We start from the raw sequence: 24668 nt of genomic DNA on the forward strand, positions 1-24668 counted from the left end.
GCCGAATCACTCCCCGAGTCACAGCAACACGCCCCAAGTCAGTGTTACTCTGTAATTCCCAGAGTGACTCCCTGAGTAACGTCACTTCCCAAGCACTTGGTCATTTTTCTCTTCCCAACCTCTTCTCTGCTCCTCTCTCCAATCGCCTTTCCTCCTGTGCTCCCCTCTCTCCTGTGCATGTGCTGATCCCACATCTGCATGCCATTTGATGTCTTGGATACGGTGGGTCTCTTCGGATCTGATGTCAAACACATGCGAGGATACTGATGTTGTCATTTGTCAGTGAAGGTGAGGTTTTTAGAGATGGCATCCTGTAATGTCCACACTTGTTCAGGAATGAGTAGTCAGTGAGTGATGGATCAATAATCCTATGCATTTCATCCCACAACATTCACACTAATGTTCAGGCAGTCTGACTATCCTGTGGGCAACCAGGTGTGGAAATACCCCTTATGCTGTGTGAGAAGATCCAGCTCAGAGACCTGTTTACTCGGTGCTTTGTACTGAACTGTTTGATAGGTGAAAACCCAACCCGGGATAAAGGGCCTGGAAGTTGGGATATCGTTCTAGAGTGGCCGTGTACCCAGGAAGTTGGGCCGAGAGACCTGGAATGAGTGAGGAGGATGCTGGGTGAGGGGCGGGTTGGGCTATGGAATTCCTGTCTTGAGAACTGGCACTGTATAGGTGATTAAAAAACAGAGAAACATAAAACAGCCATCACCCCTCACACACCATGTTAACCATGTCCCATCTGTGCCAACTGATGTCCCAGCCCCCCCGCCACATGTCTCATCATTCCTTCCATGTCAACCTCTGTTCCCCACCCATTCCACATGGCCTTTATAGCTTCTTTATGCCAACCGTGCAAATTCAAACCAGCCCATGCCTCCTAACCATTGCCCTGACACCACCCATACAAGCTCACCGATTGTCCACAATAGGCAGACCTCAGGACCCATGCTGAGGTTAAATAAAATGAAGTTCAAAGCGACTGTTGCAGATTTGATTTTTTAAAACCATTGATTTATTTAAAATAAAACCCAATTGGTACATTTACATTCTTAATCACAAACATTTCATTCAATTGCATAATTCTGGCTAAAAGAAAAGCATTGAAATTCATAGTCCCACTTCAAGTGCCCATAACCACTTGAGCTGTCAATCAAAATGATATAGCAGGCACCCTACTGTGACAATAGATGGTTGTTAAATGTGTCAGGCAACATTAATCCAGTCAATCACTGATGTCAATAGACAGCATAAAAGGCAATAATTTCTAACATTCCGGAGTTAAAGACAGGAAGTGTAAATGTCTGGATAGTTTGACAGCTCCTATTGACAGTTTATCTTGATACTTCTGACAATTGTTTTTGACAGTTTTTTGAGATCTCAATTCTAATGCGTTTATGCAATTTTCATGCACATTCATTTCTACTTTCAGTAATATCAAAGGGCCGCTTACCTCCACAAAGAAGTCTGGGGACCATATCCTCTAAAAAAAAGGTTACCCTATCTATCAAAACAAATCCATAAGAGTTCGGACCTGCTGCTATTGGGTCAAACCTGCACAAGTTGCTTTTCAGACATATCTCACTCACAACCACATGAGTGGAGGCAGATTCTGATTTCTTTGTACAGTTGCCTCTGTGAAACACACAAATCCCAACCTGGCCCATTCATGCGTGACAGGGCTCACAGATTCAGGCTTCTTCCGCCATTGTCCTCACAATGTCCTCTCTGCAATGACAAAAATCCAGATGGAAAAATGTCCCTCAGGAGGGGGAGATAATGAGATCGAGGAAGCAGTGTTGGAGCTATGAAACCCTAATACTTGCTGTGTCTGCCTCATCCCCGTAACGTGACCTGTCCTGTACCAGAGGCATGTCCAAGAGCAGATATCTCTGCACTGGGCTGCTGCTGGCCAGAATGTACAGGCTATATAATCTGAGACAGAATCTGCCTCATTTCATTCAAAGTTTAATTGTTTCATTGCAGAAGGTGACAAAGAATCTCATTCTGCTGAAGAAGTTCATGGTTTCTTTGTAGATGCTGCTGAAGAATCTCATTGTTTCTTTGTAGATGTTGCTGAAGAATTTGATTGTTTCTTTGTAGATGTTGCTGAAGAATTTCATTGTTTCTTTGTAGATGCAGCTGAAGAATCTCATTGTCTCTTTGCAGATTCTGGCTAATGTGCGTCTTAAATTCAGTCAAAGTATGCCGAGGCAAGTTACAAGTGGCCTGATAACTCTCTGTACTTTCGACCTGTTCCTGATGTAAGCGCACAAGAAGTTTCGGATCATCTTCATTTTCTTCACCAGCAGCAAGAGCCTGATGTTGTCCGCGTGCTTGTGGAGATGGTGGAGCTTCTACTCTCAAAGCTGCAGGTTCCTCACCTACGGAGGTTTTCAGGCGCCCTCCCTCCACCACAGCAGCCAGATCATCACAGGCCTCCTCCTTCACACAGGTCACAATATTTAACTTTAACTCACCAACACCACCCTCCAAATGAGACATCTTACCCTTCTGACACTCCTCTACCTCCTCCACTGCAGCTGCCATGCCACATTGCTGTGAGGTATTCACCTCCGTCCCTTCCTCATCAGCCCTTTCAGGAATCTCGGTCGCTGCTGCCAACTCTCTTCCATCACCATCTGATGTGTCCATGGACACCTGTGTATCTGTCACAGGAAGAAAGTCACAATTATTATCTTTTGTCACATAAATTAACTCTCCTACTGATGGCTTAAACACTCAGCTGCTGACATCACCTTCCCTCATCCCCATATCTGATCCACCATTGGTTATCGTGGGGCTGGAGAGGCCAAACAGCTTTCTCGTGAACTCCTCCTGTTCCGTCAACTTCTTGATGTATGGAATCTGCTCTCCAGTCAATGAGCGCTCCTGGGTGTTACGGGCCAGCTTTACCTAAAGGAAGAATGAAAATGAAGAAGAAATCATGGTCCAGACTTTGCTGTGCTGTCTTATGACACAGTTTCCGAGTGCTGGAGACAACTTTCAGCCTGTACCCAGGGGGCTTCTGATTAGAGATTAATCTTACGACAAAGTTAAAGCCATCTCCACTGCATTTTACAACACCTAATGAAATTAGTAAATAAACACATGATCTTTCTGTATTTTGAGCTTAAAAGGTACGATTCATGGCAGCACGATGGCCCAGTGGTTAGCACTGCTGCCTGACGGCAGCGAGGTCCCAGGTTCGATCCTGGCTCTGGGTCACTCTCCATGTGGAGTTTGGTCATTCTCCCCATGTTTGTGTGGGTTTCATCCCCACAACCCAAAGATATGCAGGGTAGGTGGATTGGCCACACTAAATTGCCCCTTAATTGGAAAAAATGAATTGGGTACTCTAAATTTATTTTTTTTAAAGTACGAGTCAAACTTTAAAAAATTAACATATATCATAGAATTTACAGTGCAGGAGGCCATTCGGCCCATCGAGTCTGCACCGGCTCTTGGAAAGAGCACCCTACCCAAGGTCAACACCTCCACCCGATCCCATAACCCAGTAACCCATCCCAACACTAAGGGCAATTTTGGACACTAAGGGCAATTTATCATGGCCAATCCATCTAACCTGCACATCTTTGTGACTGTGGGAGGAAACCGGAGCACCCGGAGGAAACCCACGCACACACGGGGAGGATGTGCAGACTCCGCACAGACAGTGACCCAAGCCGGAATCGAACCTGGGACCCTGGAGCTGTGAAGCAATTGTGCTATTCACAATGCTACCGTGCTGCCCCATATATATGTATATACTTAATATTTCAGATATTGCCCTCTTGGAAACTTTTGCAAAAGCAGGAGATTGTAACATCTTGCTGTCTTTTGGTGATGTTTGGCGATCTGGTCAAAGGTTAAAATGGCTTTGAAACGGTTGGACTGATGGTAGGAGAGGTTGGAGAAAATCACTGCTGAGACAGACAGTACTTTGGAAGGACAGCTCCCCTGTGTGAGCACTGGAGGGTAAACAACACAGACAACTCTCAGGGAAAGGGAAGCAGGTGAGCCGCATCTTGAATGCGCTGGTGTCTGTGCAGGTCTGATGACCCTGAGAATGATTGTCGCACATGTCACATTTGAATGGTTTGTCTCCTGTGTGAATATGTTGCTTTGTGCAGAAGGAAGGTGACTCAGGGAATGATTTCTCACATACCGTACACGTGAATATGGTCAGTGTAAGTGGAAGCCAATGAGTCCGAGAATAACTGATCACCTTTTCTCTACTGTGTGGACACGGTGTTGATGATGGAGGGTTGATAACACGAAGAATGATTTGTCGCACACCTTGCACAGGTTTGTCTCCTGTGTGAATGTGTTGCTACGCGCAGTGGCAAGGTGACTCGGAATGATTTGTCACATACCATCCATGTGAACATGACAGTGTACGCAAGAGGTCAATGAGTCCAAGAATATTTTGTCACATACCTTGCATAGAATGGGTTTCTCTCCCGTGTGAGTGCGTCGATGCTTATGGAGGGTGGATGACTGTGTGAATGATCTGTCACACACCTTGCACGTGAAGGGTTTCTCCTGTGTGTGAATACGTTGGTGTTCACGGAGGGCCGAAGATTTTGAGAATGACTTGTCACACATTTTGCATGGGAATGGTTTCTCCCCTGTGTGAATGCGCTGGTGTTGACTCAGGCATGAAGGCCATGAGAATGATTTATTACACACCTCACACTTGAAGGGTTTTTCACCTGTGTAAAGGCGTTGGTGTTTACGGAGCGTCGATGACAACAAAACTGATCTGTCACACATTTTGCACGTGAAGGGTTTCTCCCGTGTGAGGACGCTGGTGTTGATGGACGATCGATGACAGCGAAAATGATTTGTCACACACCTCTTATGATCCTGTCCCGAACGCAGCTCACACTTGAACAGCTCTGACCTGCAGGAATGAATCAGTGCTTCACGAGGCTCAATGAATTGTAGAAGCTCTCACCACACAAGTAGCCCACTCACACTTCTTCACAGCCTCACCCTGGCAGAACAGCAACAGGTTCCACACCACTGCCCAGTTTTGGATGTGATAATGTATCAAAGCTGCCCTGACTTGACTTTCCAGGTGATGGTTTTACTGTCCAACATTCTACGTTGAGCAATGCCGTGAAATGTGCAGTTGTTCCTTGGGTGATGGTCTGGATCTATCTGCGGCGCCTATCCTTTCTGTATGCTCTGGACAGTACAGTACGAATCTTCTGTAAAACAGGAAAAGGAAACATGATTTCCTCTAACCCTCTCCTCCTTTGCTGATTCCTCAGTTAGAGACTGTTTCACTGTGAGTGTCAGTCACACATTCCCCTGTGTGTGTGTGTATTGCGGAGGGGGAAAAGTGTTTTATTTTTCTTTGCTTGACTGTTTTCAGCAGGGACACTGGATGATGACCAGGAGCATACAACGTGGCTACTTTCTTTCCTCCACCCAGACCCCATCTTCCCAGGCACCGTGAGGACAATGACAGTCAGGTGGAATGTAAAACGAGCTATCAATGCACTATAACCTTGTGTTGTGCTGACAAAGGCCAGTTTTACCCTTACAGTATGTGCTTAATATAAAAATATAATTTGGTCCTGACCAAAGCTGGAGGATTACTGGAAGGTGGTTTTTAGGGTAATCTCTAAAATGGTGTATGTGAAACTGGACCCGGCCCCTTGGGAGGTTATATTTGGAGTGTCGGACCAGCCGGTGTTGGAAATGGGTGCGGAGGCAGATGTTGTAGCCTTCACCACGTTGATCACCCGAAGGTGGATCCTGTTAGGGTGCAGATCAACCTCTTCACCCTGTGCCCTGGCGTGGTGGGTGGGGGGGACCTGCTGGAATTCCTGACTCTTGAGAAGGTCAAATTTGAACTGTGGGGAAGGATGGAGGGGTTCTACAATTCATGGGCGTTATTATGTACTTTTGAGAATTGGATTACATCGAACATTGGGGGGGGGGGGTCTGTATGTGTTAATGGTGACTATGGGTGATTCCTGATTCTTTTTTGTCATTTGTTTATGTTGTCATGTGAGGGTCCCTTTAAGAAAAGTGCGTTTATCAAATAGCTGCAGTGATGTCATTGTGTGGGTAGAGCTGAGCTGTGTTGCTGGCTTTTACTTTCGTTCTGAGCTGGGAGCTGTTTTGTAGCTGAGTTTTTGGTTTTGATTTCAGTTGGGAGCTGCATTCAAACAAAGCAGCTGCATTTTGATATCTCTCTCTGCATGCTAAAGAATGTCTTCAGATCACTTGATAATTTAAAAGTGATAACTGCTTTCTATAGAGAATTCAAACCTGCTGTCTTTGTTAAAAAGGGTACTTGACTTATGGATGTTGTTAGGAAAGTTATTAAGGGTTACCTACAGACTAGAATATTGCATCTGTGGGGATTATTTGTGTTGGTAGTTGATAAACTGTTTACTGTGTGTTTATAAAATGTTAACAAGATTCATAGAATAAACATTGTTTTATTAAAAAAAACGTAATGTCTCTGTTGCACAACACCTGGAAACTGGGCCCTTGTGCTCCTCATCACCAAAATCTATTACATGTGTGGGTCAGGTGAACTCCATGATATACTTTGGTGTTCTCTAAACCCTGGCCCATTACAATGTTAACATGCGGACTAATGTTTAAGGGTTTGGTGGGAGGATGGGATTGTTGTTATTGATGTGGGGATTGACATTGCATTCGTGACTGATTGTTGTTTATTGTTGGGTGTAAATTTGGGAGAAAATGTGAAAAATAATTAAAATATAAATATATATATATATATATATATATATATAAATACTCAGGAGAAATATTAATTCATTGGAGATTTTGAAATATCTCCACTTATTACATCTCCCAAATTATTTGAAGAAAACACATTGGGCAAGAAGTGCTGGGATCTAAGGAAAATATTGCTTCAGTGTAGCTGATTGAAATCCTGGGAAATTAGACACACTGCACTCACTCAGACTGCACAACCCAAATTCAGCTCTCACACACAGCAATGGGCAAAAACTATTAAATCCAAATTCAGGCTTTTGGGAAAGGATGGGGCCTTTAAGTTAAATTATTTAAAGAAATTTCAATCAATGTATCTGCCCCTTCCAGATAATTACACCTCATCTTCTCATATTCAGCAATGACCCATCAACAAAACTCAGCCTGTGAATCAGAAGGGAAATGCTTCGAACAAACACACTCAACATCCAACACACAGCCAATCAAACAGCTCAGCACAAAACACCGAGTAAACAGGTCTGTGAGCTGGATCTTCTCACACAGCATAAGGGGCATTTCCACAGCTGATTGCCCACAGGATAGTCAGACTGCCTGAACATTAGTGTGGATATTGTGCAATGTAATGATTGTAAATTGTGCTCCTTCACTCACCATCTCCTGACTTGGTTTTGAGTCCCTACAGGAAGTGAAGCAGCTGTGGTAGAGGAAGAGGAGAGAATGGGCAGAGTGGGTGGGCTCTCTGATTGACGTCTCTGACAGACAATCCAAATATTTCTGCAGGAACGGGAGTTTCCTGAAGTTTGGGAAACTGACCGGGGAAACGGAGGCGACTTTGAGCAGCAGATCAGGTGGAGATTTAAACTTGTCATTGTCCCATCTGAATAAAACCTCACTTATTGCAGCTGCTGCCTCAGTTCCCCATGTAAACGTTTGACAGAGATTTCTAATGTGGGAACGGCATTCTTCATCCTCGGAGATTTCCAAACTGGCAACATCAGTGAGGAGTGAGTGACTCAAGATATATCTGACAGCAGATCAGAATAGAAAGACCCACAGTATCCAAGAAAGTGATGGCATGAAGTGGTGAGAGATACAGGAGAAAGTGAGGGCACCCGATAGAAGGTCATGGGTGAGAGAGCAGGACACACAAAACTGCCACCCTTGCCTGGTCTGGCACACAGATGACCCCAGACCCTTGCAATCTGGTTGGCTCTTCAGTGCCCTATCAGCCACTCAGATGTATTACAAAATGGCCGGAAAGCTTGCAAAACAGATTTCATTCAAAGAAAAGATGGATAGGGAGGAGCGGCAGGGGTTGATAGGGGAGATTTTGGAGGTAGAGGGGAGATGTGCGGAGGACCCAGAGCCGGGACTTTTGGTGAGAAGGAAGGTGTTGAGGTGAAGTTCGATCTTCTATCCACAGGGAGGGCGGCCCAGCAGCTCAGGCGAGCGAGGTGGATCGATTGCGAGTCTGGCGAGAAGGCCAGTCGATTGTTGGTGGGCCAGCTCCATCGGCAGGTGGCAGCGAGGGATATTGTGCGGATTAGGGATGGTACGGATGGGTTGGTAGTGATGCCGAGCAGTTAAATAAAGTGTTTTTAGACTTTTATAGGGACTTGTATAAGTTAGGAGTTGCCGGAGGATGGGTTGGATATGAGGGACTCTATGGAGCGACTGGAGTGCCCGGAGGTGAGGGAGGTGAGAGGGCGAGATTGGAGGAACCAATGGGGGTGGAAGAAGTGTAGGCAGCGATAGGGAAGATGCAGTCGGGTAAGGCGCCGGGGCCGGATGGATTCCTGGTGGAATTTAATAAAACATTCAAGGATAGGTTGGCACCGCTGATGTAAGAAATATTTGAGGATGCAGTGGTTTGGGGAGTATTGCTGCAAACGCCCTCAGAACGGAAAAGGGTGCAGAGGTATCCAGAGGGAGGACAGAGAGCACAGAGTTTCACTCTCTGCAGATATCTCAAACCTCCCACCCCCGGACAACATGGAAGGTATAATGAAACTCATGAAAGTGTTCAGAGCATTCTCAGGTCACATGCATAACCTGAGTAAGAGCAAAATCTTTCCTGTGAACGCACAAGGGGGGGGGGGGGGGGGGGGGGAGAGGAGTGTATGGGGGGGGGGGGGGGAGCGGGAGGAGGAGCAGTGCTGGAGAGACTGCCAGTCAAAGTAGCACAGACCAAATTGAATAGAGGCCCTCCAACCTCTTGGGTGTCAAAAACTGTGAGTTCTGCAGTTTTAAAGTTAGCAGAGTGTACTATTTTGTAACTTTTGAGTTCCTCACTTGCTCTGCTCAACTTATGGTATATGTCCATTAAACATCCATGGATCAAAAATGATAACGGCAAAATAAAAGAAATGCAAAATAAGGGAATCAACTGGAAGGGCCTTACACTGTGCATGAGTGGTTTCTATCGGAAACTCACAAAATGTTAGCAAGGGTGGTTGCTCCACTGACTGAGCTTCTGAAATTTTATTGGATGTTGGAATATCAGGCGACATTTGAAAATCTGAAAATGGTGTTCACCAGCCCAACAGTGTTGATGCCAAGCAATTTGAGGTGCCAATTGATGCGAGTCATGTTGGCGTTGGTGCTGCACTGCTGCATGAAGAAGATGAAAGAATAGAATGGCCTGTTGGTTATTTTTCTCGGAATCTAAATATTCTTGAAAATAAATATTTGACTGTCGAGAAGGAGACATTGGGTTTGGTATTGGCTGTTACAACAGTTTATGTTGCTAACAATTTAGCGGAGATATTTCTATATACAGACCATAATACATTGAAGTTTTTGAATAAGTTTAAGGATTGAAATGTAGATGGAGTTTATTGCCACAACCGCAAAACTTAATAATTATACACGTCGCAGGAAAAGAAAACGTGATTGCATATGTTTTATCACAACTTTGAAATGTAAGAAGACTGAATGTTTGAAGGTGGAAAAGAAAGACTGAAATGGAATCTACTCATGTTTATATTTGTATGTTAAAATGTCGTATGGTATGTATCTGTATGTAACATCTGCAATCACGTTTTCCATTAGTAGTGTTTAGTAATGTGAATTTTTAGAGTTGAAAGGCTTTGGAAAATGAAGCCATCTTTTTATATTGCTGGTTCATTTCTTTAAGGGGGGGGGGAGGTGTGAGGAACGTAGGAATTTCAGATATCTTGTATTATAGGTATTTGGTGCAGCCGCCCTGCCCACCACCCAAGGGCTTAAGTACTCTTTTCAGTTGAGGCAGCGCTTCACGTGTACGTCCTCCAATCTAGTCTATTGCATTCACTGCCCCCAATGCGGTCTGCTCTACATTGGAGAGGATAGCACGGTGGTGCAATGGTTAGTACTGCTGCCTGAGGCACTGAGGACCCACGATCGATGCCGGCCCTGGGTCACTGTCCATGTGGAGGTTGCACTTTCTCCCCATGTTTATGTAGGTCCCACCCCAACAACGCAAAGATGGATTGGCCACTCTAAATTGCCCCTTAATTGGAAAAATGTAATTGAGTACTTTAAATTAGAAAAAAAATACTCTACATTGGAGCGTCTAAATAGAGACTGGATGATCGCTTTGCAGAGCACCTTTGGTCCGTCTGCAAGCAGGCCCCAGACCTTCCTGTCGCTTGCCATTTAACATAGAATTCACAGTGCAGAAGGAGGCTATTCGGCCCATCGAGTCTGCACCAGCTCTTGGAAAGAGCACCCTACCCAAGGTCCACACCTCCACCCTATCCCCATAACCCAGTAACACCACCCAACACTAAGGGCAATTTAGCCTGGCCAATCCACCTAACTTGTACATCTTTGGACTGTGGGAGGAAACCGGAGCACCCGGAGGAAACCCACGCACACACGGGGAGGATGTGCAGACTCCGCACAGACAGTGACCCAAGCCGGAATCGAACCTGGGACCCTGGAGCTGTGAAGCAATTGTGCTATCCACAATGCTACCGTGCTGCCCTAATTCATCTAGTCCCATTTCCCTGCAGCCCTTGCGATCTGTTTCTCTTCAAATAATTACCTTACTCTCATTTGAAGGCACTGATTGAATCTTCTTCCACTACCCTCTCAGGGATTGGTTCTTGTGCTCTCGCTAGTTGTGAGAACATAAGAACATAAGAACTAGGAGCAGGAGTAGGCCATCTGGCCCCTCGAGCCTGCTCCGCCATTCAATGAGATCATGACTGATCTTTTGTGGACACAGCTCCACTTTCCGGCCCGAACACCATAACCCTTAATCCCTTTTTTCTTCAAAAAACTATCTATCTTTACCTTAAAAACGTTTGATGAAGGAGCCTCAACTGCTTCACTGGGCAAGGAATTCCATAGATTCACAACCCTTTGGGTGAAGAAGTTCCTCCTAAACTCAGTCCTAAATCTACTTCCCCTTATTTTGAGGCTATGCCCCCTAGTTCTGCTTTGACCCGCCAGTGGAAACAACCTGCCCACATCTATCCTATCTATTCCCTTCATAATTTTAAATGTTTCGATAAGATCCCTCCTCATCCTTCTAAATTCCAACGAGTACAGTCCCAGTCTACTCAACCTCTCCTCATAATCCAACCCCTTTAGCTCTGGGATTAACCTCGTGAATTTCCTCTGCACACCCTCCAGTGCCAGTACGTCCTTTCTCAAGGAGACCAAAACTGAACACAATATTCCAGGTGTGGCCTCATTAACACCTTATACAATTGCAGCATAACCTCCCTAGTCTTAAACTCCATCCCTCTAGCAATGAAGGACAAAATTCCATTTGCCTTCTTAATCACCTGTTGCACCTGGAAACCAACTTTCTGTGATTCATGCACTAGCACACCCAGGTCTCTCTGCACAGCAGCATGCTTTAATATTTTATTGTTTAAATAATAATCCAGTTTGCTGTTATTCCTACCAAAATGGATAAACTCACATTTGTCAACATTGTATTCCATTTGCCAGACCCTAGCCCATTCACTTAACCTATCCAAATCCCTCTGCAGACTTCCAGTATCCTCTGCATGTTTCGCTTTACCACTCATCTTAGTGTCATCTGCAAACTTGGACACATTGCCCTTGGTCCCCAACTCCAAATCATCTATGTAAATTGTGAACAATTGTGGGCCCAACACGGATCCCTGAGGGACACCATTAGCTACTGATTGCCAACCAGAGAAACACCCATTAATCCCCACTCTTTGCTTTCTATTAATTAACCAATCCTCTATCCATGCTACTACTTTACCCTTAATGCCATGCATCTTTATCTTATGTGGCAGCCTTTTGTGTGGCACCTTGTCAAAAGCTTTCTGGAAATCCAGATATACCACATCCATTGGCTCCCCGTTATCCAATGCACTGGTAATGTCCTCAAAAAATTCCACTAAATTAGTTAGGCACGACCTGCCCTTTATGAACCCATGCTGAAGCCCAACGCAAACTCATCTTTTAATCATGCGCATGTACAGCCTGACAGTCTTAACATTGAGTTCAATAACTTCCCACTATCTCCTCCACCTTCAACCATTTTAATTGCTCGCAATTCATTCTCATTTATTCCATCCATCCGTTTTTCACTCATCCTCATTATCACTACCATTTAAATTCCCTTTGTCTTTTTCTCTGTGACATCTTTGTCAATCTCCATCTATCGCTGGCCCTCAATCCACTCCACGACCCCTCACCCCTATTTACAGCTCGGTATATCTTTGACAAAGAGTCATTCAGATTAGAAACGTTAGCAACTTTCTCTCTCCACAGATGCTGTCACCCCTGCTGAGATTGTCCAGCACTTTTTGTTTAATTGGAGCTGTGTGTTGAATATTGAGGGTGTTTATTGGAAGCATTTCCCTTCTGATTTACAGGCGGCGTTTTGTTGATGGGTCATTACTAAATATGAGGTGGTGGATGTAATTATCTGGGAGACAGAGACACCGGCAAGTCCAACATACTATCGGTGCAAATTTTAAAAGGCATGTACCCATTTCCATGGAAACTGCTACAATGAAACGTTCAACACATGGTAATTCCATATGTAGGATTCATAGTGCTGGTGTGTAAGTACAGTCATCCTCCTGGGTGTCACAGATAATCTAAATCATGGCAACAAATGGACCAGCAATTGCAGGTCTGTGAGCATGTCAACATCCCACATTGGTAACAATCTAAGGAATCAGTCAGGTGTCACGAAGCAAATCAACCCTTGCAATTATTTCTATCACCTCAATTCATGAACATAAAAATATCAAGAATGTTTCAACAAAAGTGACAGTTTCCACAGAGTACAACACTACACTTGCAGAAGAATGCAAATCCATCAACTGATCCATCATATAAGCGCAGCATTCATATCGAAGACATATTGAAGGTTGAACTGGATACACTGGAAAATAGTGGAGTGAAAGGAAAAGTACAAGAGCACACATACGTCTGCAGCTTGAACACCTGTCCTAAAGAAAGATGGATAATTTACAGTAATTCCTTGATCCACAATGTTTAAACAGCTTTGAAATGTTGTCCTCACAAAATGCCCACATTAGAACAGTTAAATCTTAAATTTCCAGGTGGTAAATTCTAGTACCACTTGATTACTTTCCGAAGCACCCCATTCTTTGACAATTACACTGTTGTCACATGCACACTCAAATGGTATTTTCAGTTTATTTGATGTAGCTAGAGCGATCATTTTGGATAAAGATCTGAAAAATTTATTGGTATGCCATTTCAGGAAATGTGTGAGAAGTGGAACATGGATCACACTACTACTTGTCCTCATTACCCAAGGTGGAACAGTCTAGCTGAATGAATAATTCACATGATGAAATCCCAATTTCTGAAATATTCACATATCGAGCAAGATCGACACATTTTCTGTTGCACCTCAGTGACAACTTTAAGTGCTACTATTTCATCACTGGAAGAGCGCATATCTGGCAGACCGGTGTGTACCAATTTACCTACTAAAGGGGAAAGGAAATTAGTGGTAAATAAGCTACAATATATTAAGCAAAGCATTAATAATATGAAAACCATCAAAATGAGTTAACATACTTTTTGCAGCTATGGAAAAGTATTAGTATGACTTGATCAAGAAATTATTGACACAGTACAGGGAGGAGCAGAAAGCCAGGGGCCAGAAAGGGAACAAGGACATTGCAGGAGACAGGAACTGAGAGTTGAAGCAGAATGCAGCCCATGGTACCATAGCAAAGGACATGAGATATAAGGTCAATTGAGCAAGATAAGTACCAAACACGCTGATAAATGGCAGAAACATGTGGACTGGCCACTACTCCGAAAACCGTTCAAGAGATTAGGAACAAATATGTCTGTGGTTGGAGAAAGAAAACAAGTGAGTCATGAGTGGGCAGCACGGTAGCACAGTTGCATCACAGCTCCAGGGTCCCAGGTGCGATTCCCGGTTGGGTCACTGTCTGTGCAGACTCGATGGGCCGAATGGCCTCCTTCTGCACTGTAGATTCTGTGTTATGTTATGATGGTTAATGTCTAACACTGATTGGTAAGAACAGCAAGCTTTTTGAAATGTATATAAACCATGCAATAATGTGCATAGAGTTAGCTTGAGACTGCCTCTCGGTTTTTCCCCACACATGTTGGTACAAGCTTAAATAAGTGTCTTGATGTCAACTCGGATTGAGTCTGAGTCTTTGTAGCTGAACCGTAATTAAGTGGACAGATACCCCACGTGAGAGATACCTATTACAAATTCTTCCCAACACCTACTTATCAATTCTATTCTCTGAGAAACTAGAGAGAAGCTTCAATGTGCACAATAAAATGCAGGCAGAAATTTGCCAAGTTTACATTTGGGACAAGAAGTTTTTGAACCACGATCTCACAGAAGATACGTGGCAACCAGCCGAAATGACAGGGATTTGTTCAGAACCTATGCAGTCTTTACACACACAAGTGCAATAGTGAGATGCAACTGAGGGCTAAGCAAATCCATTCCATCTCAAAGAACAAAGAAAAATTAGAGCACAGGAACAGGCCCTTCGGCCCTCCAAGCCTGCGCCGATCCAGGTCCTCTATCTAAAACTGTTGCCTATTTTCTAAGGATCTGTATCCTTCTGCTCCCTGCCCATTCATGTATCTGTCTAGATACATCTTAAATGATGCTATCGTGCCCAACTCTACCACCTCCGCCGGCAATGCAGTCCAGGCACCCACCACCCTCTGCGTAAAGAACTTTCCACGCATATCTCCCTTAAACTTTTCCGGTCTTACCTTGAACTCGTGATCCCTAGTAATTGAGTCCCCCACTCTGGGAAAAAAGCTTCTTGCTGTCACCCTGTCTATACCTCTCATGATTTTGTAGACCTCAATGAGGTCCCCCCTCAACCTCCGTCTTTCTAATGAAAATAATCCTAATCTACTCAACCTCTCTTCATAGCTAGCGCCCTCCATACCAGGCAACATCCTGGTGAACCTCCTCTGCACCTTCTCCAAAGCATCCACATCCTTTTGGTAATGTGGCGACCAGAACTGTACGCAGTATTCCAAATGTGGCCGAACCAAAGTCTTATACAACTGTAACATGATCTGCCAACTCTTGTACTCAATACCCCTTCCGATGAAGGAAAGCATGCCGTATGCCTTCTTGACCACTCTATTGACCTGCGCAGTCACCTTCAGGGTAAAATGGACCTCAACACCCAGATCTCTCTGTACATCAATTTTCCCCAGGGCTTTTTCATTTACCGTATAATTCGCTCATGAATTCAATCTTCCAAAATGCACCACCTCGCATTTGCCCGGATTGAACTCCATCTGCCATTTCTCTGTCCAACTCTCCAATCTTTCTATATTTTGCTGTATTCTCTGACAGTCCACCTCACTATCTGCTACTGCACCAATCTTAGTGTCATCTGCAAACTTGCTAATCGGACTATCTATACCTTCCTCCAGATCATTTATGTATATCACAAACTACAGTGGTCCCAGCACGGATCCCTGTGGAACACCACTGGTCACAGTTCTCCATTTTGAGAAACTCCCTTCCACTACTACTCTCTGTCTCTTGTTGCCCAGCCAGTTCTTTATCCATCTAGCTAGTACACCCTGGACCCCACGAGACTTCACTTTTTCCATCAGCCTACCATGGGGAACTTATCAAATGCCTTACTGTCCATGTATATGACATCTGCAGCCCTTCCCTTTTGTCACTTCCTCAAATAATTCTATTAAGCTGGTAAGACATGACCTTCCCTGCACAAAACCATGTTGCCTGTCACTGATAAGCCCATTTTCCTCCAAATGGGAATAGATCCTATCCCTCAGTATCTTCTCCAGCAACTTCCCTACCACTGACGTCAGGCTCACCGGTCTATAATTACCTGGATTATCCCTGCTACCCTTCTTAAACAAGGGGACAACATTAGCAATTCTCCAGTCCTCCGGTACTTCACCCGTGCTCAAGGATGCTGCAAAGATATCTGTTAAGGCCCCAGCTATTTCCTCTCTCACTTCCTTCAGTAACCTGGGATAGATCCCATCCGGACCTGGGGACTTGTCCACCTTAATGCCTTTTAGAATACCCAACAAATCCTCCCTCCTTATGCCGACTTGACTTCAAGTAATCAAACATCTATCCCTAACCTCAACATCCGTCATGTCCCTCTCCTCGGTGAATACCAATGCAAAGTACTCGTTAAGAATCTCACTCATTTTCTCTGACACCACGCATAACTTTCCTCCTTTATCCTTGGTCCTTGAGTGGGCCAACCCATTCTCTAGTTACCCTCTTGCTCCTTATATATGAATAAAAGGCTTTGGGATTTTCCTTAACCCTGTTTGCTAGAGATATTTTGTGACCCCTTTTAGCCCTCTTGATTCCTCGTTTCAGATTGGTCCTACATTCCCGATATTCTTCCAAAGCTTTGTCTGCCTTCAGTCGCCTAGACCTTATGTATGCTTCCTTTTTCTTCTTAGCTAGTCTCACAAATTCACCTGTCATCCATGGTTCCCTAATCTTGCCATTTCTATCCCTCATTTTCACAGCGACATGTCTGTCCTGCACTCCTATCAACCTCTAAAAGCCTCCCACATATCAAATGTGGATTTACCTTTAAACAGCTGCTCCCAATCCACATTCCCCAGCTCCTGCCGAATTGTGGTACAGTTGGCCTTCCCCCAATTTAGCACTCTTCTTTTAGGACCACTCTCGTCTTTGTCCATGAGTATTCTAAAACTTGCGGAATTGGCGACTAGATTTTCACAGTAACTGCATTGCAGTGTTAATGTAAGCCTACTTGTGACAATAATAAAGATTATTATTAAAATGATCTGAAAGCAGGGGCAGAGTGTATCATGGCAAAATTTGCAGATGATACTAAAATAGGTGGAAAGTAGGCAGCGAATAGATAAAGGTTTTGCAGATGGATATAGATAGGCTTGGGGATCAGGCAAAAATGTGGCAGATGGAGTTTAATATGGATAAGTGTATGGTTATCCATTTTGGCTGAAAAAATGGAAAGGCAACTTATCTAAGTGGAAAGCAGATTCAAAATGTGGTTGGGCAAAGAGATCTGGGTGTCTTGTTCATGAATTGTAAAAGTCGGTATGTAAATATAACATGTAATTAAGCAAATGGAATGTTTGTGTTTATTGCAAAAGGAATGGAGTATTAAAGTAGAGAAGTGTTGTTGCAATTGTATAGTGTGTTAGTGAGACCACATCTGGAGTATTGCGTCCAGTTTTGGTCTCCTTAATTTGAGGAAGGGTGTGGTGGTATTGAAGGCATTTCAGAGGAGATTCATCAGAAATCGCTGGCTTTTAAAGCAGACCAAGCAGGCCAGCAGCACGGTTCGATTCCCGTACCAGCCTCCTGGACAGACGCCGGAATGTGGCGACTAGGGGCTTTTCACAGTAACTTCATTGAAGCCTACTCGTGACAATAAGCAATTTTAATTTCATTTCATTTCAGATTGATTCCAGGGATGAAGGGGTTGGTGTACGAGGAGAGATTAAACAGTTTGGGCTTATACTTGCTGGAGTTTAGAAGGATGAGAGGGTATCTGATTGAGGTATAACGGATTGATAAAATATACGTAGCCCAAAGGTTCCCCCTTATAGGCAACCTAGAACGAGAGGTCACATATATAGTTTGAGAGGTGTTTGATTTAGGACTGTGTTATGGGTCAGGGTTTAGAGAATCCCAAAGTGTATCATGGAGTTCATCTGACCCACAACTTTTAATAGATTGTGGTATGGGGAGCACACGGCTCACTCTACAGGTATAGTACAGCAGAAATGGACCAGTATTTTTTTAAACAAAACAATGTTTATTCTATGAACTCAAGTTAACCTTTTTAATACAAACAGTGAATATCTTAGCAACCATTAATTCAAAGATGACCCCCAAAGAATACAACACTAAGTAATCCTTTAAGCTGTCCTTTTAACATCCAAAAGACTTAACAAACCTTTAAACAGGAGCACATTAGGTTCACATTCACTATTGAGAACATTTATAATTGTGAATTTACCAAATGATCCAGAGATAGTCTTTGGATGGCAGAGATTAACAGGACAGCTCTTTGTTTACCTTCAGCTGCAGCTCACTGGAAAACCCAGACACACCCAAGCTTTTTCTCAATGTGAAACTAAAAAGCAGAACCAGAGCACAGCTCCATCCACACTCTAACATCACTGCAGTAACGTGAGCAGCTTACCATTTCTTAAAGTAACATTCTCATGACAACTGCGATAAGAAGGAACTACTTCTCGCAGAGGGCAGCAAATTTGTGGAGCTTCTTACCCCATAGTGCAGTGGAGTCGGAGTCATTAAATGGTATCAAGGAGATATATTTCTGATTTTAAAAATGGGTTAAAGGAATATGGGAACAGATATGGAGGTGAATTGGAGACCAGGAAGAAATCTGAGTCAATGGCAGCGCAGGTGCGAGGGGCTGAAATTGCCTATTTCTGCTCCTAATTCCTATGTTCCTCACACAGATATCTTGCATCTAAAATGTGAAGAACGTTTCATTGCAAACTTCACACTGGAATGGTTACTCCTTTGATGGAGTAGGAGTTTAGATTACTGTAAGAGTTCTGTGTTACACATCTCATATCTCAATGGACTCACCATTGTGTGGACTATTTGATCGACGAGGAGCTTCAAAAACTTTGTGAAGGCTATACCAGAAACTTCATATTTAGACAGTTACTTCCACGTGAACATATTTGTGCATGTGTGAAGGGACGGAGACTTTGCAAATGATTTGTTGCACATCTCATATAGGAATGGTTTCTCTTGGTGTGGATCCTCTCTGATGGTGGAGGAATTTTGCTGACTGCTTGAAGGGTTTCTCACACACCTCAGACTTGCACGATCTCTCCCACGTGAACACATTTGTGGTAATGGAGGTTTGATAAATCAAAGAATGACTTGTCACCCACGTCACATGTGAATGGTTTCTCCCCGGTGTGGATCCTTTGATGGAGGAGGAGTTTCGCTGACTGTGTGAAGGCTTTCTCACACACATTACACTTGAACGTTCTCACCCAGTGAGTGCGTTTGTGGTAACGGAAGCCCGATGAATAGGAGAATGATTTGTCACAAACCTCACATGTGAACGGTTTCTCACCTGTGTGAATGCGTTTGTGTGTTCGGAGGCTCGTTGAATCAGAGAATGATTTCTCACACACCTCGCATGTGAACGGTTTCTCCCCTGTGTGAATGCGCTGGTGTGTGCGGAGGCTCGATGAGTCCGAGAATGATTTGTCACACGCCTCACATGTGAACGGTTTCTCCCCTGTGTGGAACCTCTGGTGATCCAGGAGGTGCGATGACCGCATGAAAGATTTGTCACATACCTCACACTTGAATGGCCTCTCCCCTGTGTGAATGCGTTTGTGGCAATGAAGACTCGATCGCTGTGAGAATGATTTCTCACACACCTCACATGTGAATGGTTTATCCCCTGTATGAATGCGTTGGTGTACATGGAGAGTTGATGACTGCGAGAATGATTTGGTGCACACCACACACGTGAATGGCTTCTCTCCAGTGTGGATTATCTGGTGTCTCAAGAGGCTCGAAGATGTCACAAAAGCTTTCTTGCAAAACCCACACTTGAATCGCTTCTCATCCATGTGACAGCCCTTGTACTAAGAGTGATTGATTCAGGCACACCTTGTGCAGAGATCCTATGAGCCTGTGGAATCCTCCTCACACACCCCACACTTGAACAGCCTCTCACCTATCAGCATGAGTCAGTGGTTGATGAGGCTCAATCAATGATTGAAGCTCTCACCACTCTCGGAGCCCACTAACACTTCTTCCCAGCCTGATTGCCCACAGCCCAACTTTTGGAAATGTTAGTTCTGATGGAAGGTTCCGCACCATTCCATTTTCTAGTTTTAAATCTGATGAAACGTCAAAAGTCCCCAGACCTGACCGATTTCCAGGTGATAGCTTCACTGCCCAATCTTCTCAGTGTTCAGCAATGCCTTGAAGGGACTGCATGTCTTCCCACAGTTGTGCAGTTGTTCCTTGGGTGATGGTCAGGATCTATCTGCGGTGTCTATCCTCTCTGTATTCTCCGGTGTAGTACGGTGCAATCCTTCTGTAAAACAGGAAAAGCAAACATGATTTCCCCCAACTCCCTCTCCTTTGCTGAAGGGGCTAACTCCTCAGTTAGAGAATTCCACACTGAATACCAGTCTGCTATTCCCGTGTTGCTGAAGGGGCTAACTCCTCAGTTAGAGAATTCCACACTGAATACTAGTCTGCTATTCCCGTGTTGCTGAAGGGGCTAACTCCTCAGTTAGAGAATTCCACACTGAATACCAGTCTGCTATTCCCGTGTGCGGGGATCAGATACAAGTAATTTATTTTTCCTCACTTAACTGTCACACACCCTCTTTTTCCAGCAGGGACTCTGGATAGTGACCAGGGACAGACCCCCACTTTCCCAGTCACAGTGAGGAACCAGTCAGCCGGGCGGAGTGTAAAATGAGCTATGAGCTCGAATACTGCTGCTGAAGATCTGATTTACCCTGGTTTAATAACCAGAAGATCTGGTATAATATAAAAACACTCAGTGGAAATGTTAATTCAGTTGAGCTCTTGAAACTCTCCTTGTTTTCCGAAACTGGGCAGGAAGTGATGGAAGTGGGGGAAAATATTCTTCAGTACAGCTGATTGAAGGGTTCTGGTTTATCCTGGAAAATCAGATACACTCACTCACTTCGCCTGCACTGGGCAGAACTATCAAATCCAGGCCCAGGCTTTTGAGAAAGGTTGAGGCCTTCAGGTAAAATCTTTAAAGACATTTTGTCTCTAGGTATGGAGCCGAATTGCGATGGTGCTGGATTAACAATGCAGTGTTCAAATCCACCCACAGAAAATTACATACTTAGAATTACAGAGCAGGTTGAAATGACATGTATCTTTTAAAAAACAAATTACAGAGCAGACACAGGCCATTCAGCCCAGTTGCTCTATGCTTGTATTGATGCTTCACACGAGCCTCATCTCACCCTTCTTCACCTCACCCTGTCTGCATATCCTTCTGTTCCTTTCTCCCTCATGAGCTCATATAGTTTCTCCTAAATAGATCAATGATATTCGTCTCAAAAGTGTATCAAAATTAATTTGACAAATGAAATTTGCTGAATCAAGTCAAAATAAAAACATGAAAACTTCAAATCAAATGTTGTCCTTCAGGGACTGAATCTTCTGAAACTGGTCTACATGTGACTTCAGTCCCACAGAAGATGGTTGACTCCCAAGTGGCTCAGCAAACAATGATGAACAATCACTACAAAGTCAATGAGAGGAAAATCAGACAGATCTGGACAATCCTGACATTGTGTCAGAATAAGATTAAGGTGATCTCAGCCCAGTCAAATCTGTCAAGTTTCTCCAACCAAGGTGTGAGGACAAGGACCCAAGTGAGGAGAGCTGCCCCACAGACTGGTCAAGTCACAGTGATTTCCATTGGATGGTATCAACCTGTAAACATCCCAGACTCCTCCCTCTCCATCCCTGAAAATGTTCCATCCCACTGGCAGATGGGGAAGTTCCATCCTACTGGCAGGTGGTTGCCCAATGTTAAAATGTGGCAGCTGATGATGGCTCTCCCACCTCGCTGCCCTTGACTTGAACACTGTTCATTTCCAGACATCCCCCCCACATCCTTAACTCCTCCCGCCAGCCTGAAAATTGACGCTGGTGGGGAGAAGCCCTAAAATGGCTAATAATTAGCCACTCAAAGACCTCATTTGGGGAAAAGGCCCAGGTAAGGCTTCACATGTCAAGCATAAAATCACACATAGATTGTGATGGGCAGGAGCCAGAGGGAAGACAATCCGAGAAATTTTACAGTTCCCTCCATTCATCTGCAAGATCGTGATGGGCAGGAGTCAGAGGGAAGACAATCCGAGAAATTTTACAGTTCCCTCCATTCATCTGCAAGATTGTGATGGGCAGGAGCCAGAGGGAAGACAATCCGAGAAATTTTACAGTTCCCTCCACTCATCTACAAGCCCAACGGCGAAGGAGCATAAAACTCGGCCATGGGAATTCAAATAAGTTACAAGTTATTGGTCTTGAGATGAATCATAACGATCCCTCAGCCAACACCACTTGAAAATAAATGATCTGGTCATTAACCCATTACTGTTTGTAGGATCTTACTGTGCACACAGCATTTATAGAATCATATAATTTACAGTGCAGGAGGCCATTCAGCCCATTGAGTCTGCACTGGCCCTTGGAAAGGACACCCTACTTAAGCCCACCCTATCCCAGTACCCAACCTAACCTTTTTGGGCACTAAGGTGCAATTTAGCCAATCCACCTAACCTGCACATCTTTGGACTGTGGGAGGAAACCGGAGCACCCGGAGGAAATCCATGCAGACACGGGGAGAACGTGCAAACTCCACAGTCACCCAAGGCCGGAATTGAACGCGGGTCCCTGGAGCTGCGAGACAGCAGTGCTACACACATTAACTGCCACATTTCCGACATTACAACAGTGACTAACTTCAAATGTATTTCACAACTAGGTTTTTACATTGCTCAGGAAGGAGTCGGACTGACCTCGAGAAGGTGTTGGCCGGGTGTTCTGATGTCATTGGGCACTTGGACAATGTTTCAGTCAGAATGTGTGAGAGTCAGAAGCTCATCTGCTAACAATCAAGCAGCCAATGTATCCCATTCAGGGACCAACCAATCGCAATTTTATGTGGCCCGTTTGCTTTTGCAGTTGGCAGGTGGACCGATTGGCCAGGTAGCTTTCAATCTCGATCCAGGGCTGGATGAAATGTCAGGACTGATTTTTTTGAAAGTGTTTGGGGACTGAAGTTTGTATGTGAATGTGCTGCATGGACACCTCGGCAGCGTTTCTCCACTGGGATTGATGCTTTACAGGTCAGCAGCTCCCTGATTCAGCTCCGCAGGAAGTGTCCCCCTGAGGAAGCCCATTAGAAACACCGACCCACACCGTCCCTTTTCTGAATGCCCGCCCTCCCCAGCATCACCCAGCCTTTCTCAGTGTTTCACACTGTCTCTTAACTGGACACCAGTGATATGTGCTCTGGGGTCAAACTCGGCCAACAGCAAGTTTTGAACCCGCTTCCGGACGAGAGTGCGGGCACGAGGGAGGGAAAATTCAAATCGCCCAAAAGTCAGGGAATATCCAGATCTCAAAACACAGACAGAACTGACCATTCACTGTCCACAGGATAATAACCAACTCCCAACACACACAACTCAACAACAGGAAATCAGTGAGAATCCTCACTCTGTCCCTCCCAGATAATTACACCTCACCTCCTCCGATTCAGCAATGGCCCATCAACAAAACTCAAGGTAGTTGACCATCAGCATGAACCTCACTCACCATCTCCTGACTTGGTTTTGAGTCCCTACAGGAAGTGAAGCAGCTGTGGTAGAGGAAGAGGAGAGAATGGGCAGAGTGGGTGGGCTCTCTGATTGACGTCTCTCACAGACAATCCAAATATTTCTGCAGTAACAGGAGTTTCCAGAAGTTTGGGAAACTGACCGGGGAAACGGAGGCGACTTTGACCAGCAGGCCAGGTGGAGATTTAAACTTGTCATTGTCCCATCTTAATAAAATCTCACTTATTGCAGCTGCTGTCTCAGTTCCCCACTGAAACGTTTGACAGAGATTTCTAGTGTGGGAATAGCATTCTTCATCCTCGGAGGGTTTCAAACCGACAGAACCAGTGTGGGATGTGTAGCCTTGGATATGTTTCACAGCATATCAGAAGAGTGAGACCTGCAGCATCCAGGGCAGTGATGACGTGCACATGCACAAGAGAGAGAGAGTAGAGGGGGCATGACAAAAGAACACAGGAGAGGGGCGGGGTACTGCAAGGGAGAAGAAGGGGGGGGGGGGAGAAGAAGGGGGGGGGGGAGAAGAAGGGGGGGGAGAGAAGAAGGGGGGGGGGAGAAGAAGGGGGGGGAGAAGAAGGGGGGGGGGGAGAAGAAGGGGGGGGAGAAGAAGGGGGGGGGAGAAGAAGGGGGGGGAGAAGAAGGGGGGAGAAGAAGGGGGGGGAGAAGAAGGGGGAGGGAGAAGAAGGGGGGGGAGAAGAAGGGGGGGGAGAAGAAGGGGGGAGAAGAAGGGGGGGGGAGAAGGGGGGGGAGAAGAAGGGGGGGGAGAAGAAGGGGGGGGGAGAAGAAGGGGGGGGAGAAGGGGGGGGAGAAGAGGGGGGGGAGAAGAAGGGGGGGGAGAAGAAGGGGGGGGAGGGGGGGAGAAGAAGGGGGGGGGGGGGAAGGGGGGGGAGGGAAGGGGGGGAAAAGCGGGGGAAGGGGGGGAGAAGAAGGGGGGAGGGGGGGGGAGAAGAAGGGGGGAGGGGGGGAGAAGAAGGGGGGGGAGGGGGGGAGAAGAAGGGGGGGAAGGGGGGAGAAGGGGGGGAGAAGGGGGGGAGAAGAAGGGGGGGAAGGGGGGGGAG

General features: G+C 45.1%; 2 protein-coding genes and 1 long non-coding RNA gene across 7 annotated transcripts in view; 1 reads left to right on the forward strand and 2 right to left on the reverse strand.

Annotated features, from left to right (window-relative positions):
- LOC119975597 (zinc finger protein 91-like) overlaps positions 1–24668 on the reverse strand; it is a 145166-nt gene that overhangs the window by 40642 nt on the left and 79856 nt on the right. The window contains exons 5-8 of the mRNA XM_038815382.1: positions 21241–21294; positions 19066–19851; positions 2769–2925; positions 2004–2678 (exon numbers count right to left, since the gene is read on the reverse strand). Of these exons, the coding sequence (XP_038671310.1) occupies positions 2004–2678; positions 2769–2925; positions 19066–19851; positions 21241–21294 (1672 nt within the window). The remainder of the gene's footprint in view (positions 1–2003; positions 2679–2768; positions 2926–19065; positions 19852–21240; positions 21295–24668) is intronic.
- LOC119976675 (zinc finger protein 709-like) lies at positions 1002–23787 on the reverse strand. 5 transcript variants are annotated; one of them, XM_038817359.1, is made up of 5 exons: positions 23594–23787; positions 20137–20309; positions 4450–5225; positions 2769–2925; positions 1002–2678 (listed from the first exon to the last, which is right to left on the reverse strand). In XM_038817359.1, exons 3-5 carry the CDS (start codon positions 4783–4785, stop codon positions 1987–1989), a joined length of 1185 nt encoding a protein of 394 aa, XP_038673287.1. In that variant the 5' UTR covers positions 4786–5225; positions 20137–20309; positions 23594–23787; the 3' UTR covers positions 1002–1986. The 5 variants fall into 5 exon arrangements, with proteins under 5 accessions (XP_038673287.1, XP_038673284.1, XP_038673288.1 ...); XM_038817356.1 differs by having other exon boundaries at positions 23524–23787; XM_038817360.1 differs by lacking the exon at positions 23594–23787 and adding an exon at positions 22792–23155.
- LOC119976708 lies at positions 7514–13355 on the forward strand. Its single transcript, XR_005462969.1, has 2 exons — positions 7514–7583; positions 12582–13355. It is a non-coding gene; the product is annotated as an uncharacterized LOC119976708 (long non-coding RNA).

This window comes from Scyliorhinus canicula, chromosome 13, assembly GCF_902713615.1.
Source record: "Scyliorhinus canicula chromosome 13, sScyCan1.1, whole genome shotgun sequence".
Taxonomy (NCBI): Eukaryota; Metazoa; Chordata; class Chondrichthyes; order Carcharhiniformes; family Scyliorhinidae; genus Scyliorhinus; species Scyliorhinus canicula.

Excerpts from the sequence above, each read along its gene's own strand:
- LOC119976675 (XM_038817359.1), bottom strand. The coding sequence starts at position 4,785 with ATGTGTGACAGATCAGTTTTGTTGTCATCGACGCTCCGTAAACACCAA. Across the intron at positions 2,926-4,449 it reads AGAAACCCATTCTATGCAAG|GTAAAGCTGGCCCGTAACAC; the intron begins GTATGTGACAAA and ends TTCTTCCTTTAG. Across the intron at positions 2,679-2,768 it reads AGATATGGGGATGAGGGAAG|ATACACAGGTGTCCATGGAC; the intron begins GTGATGTCAGCA and ends TTCCTGTGACAG.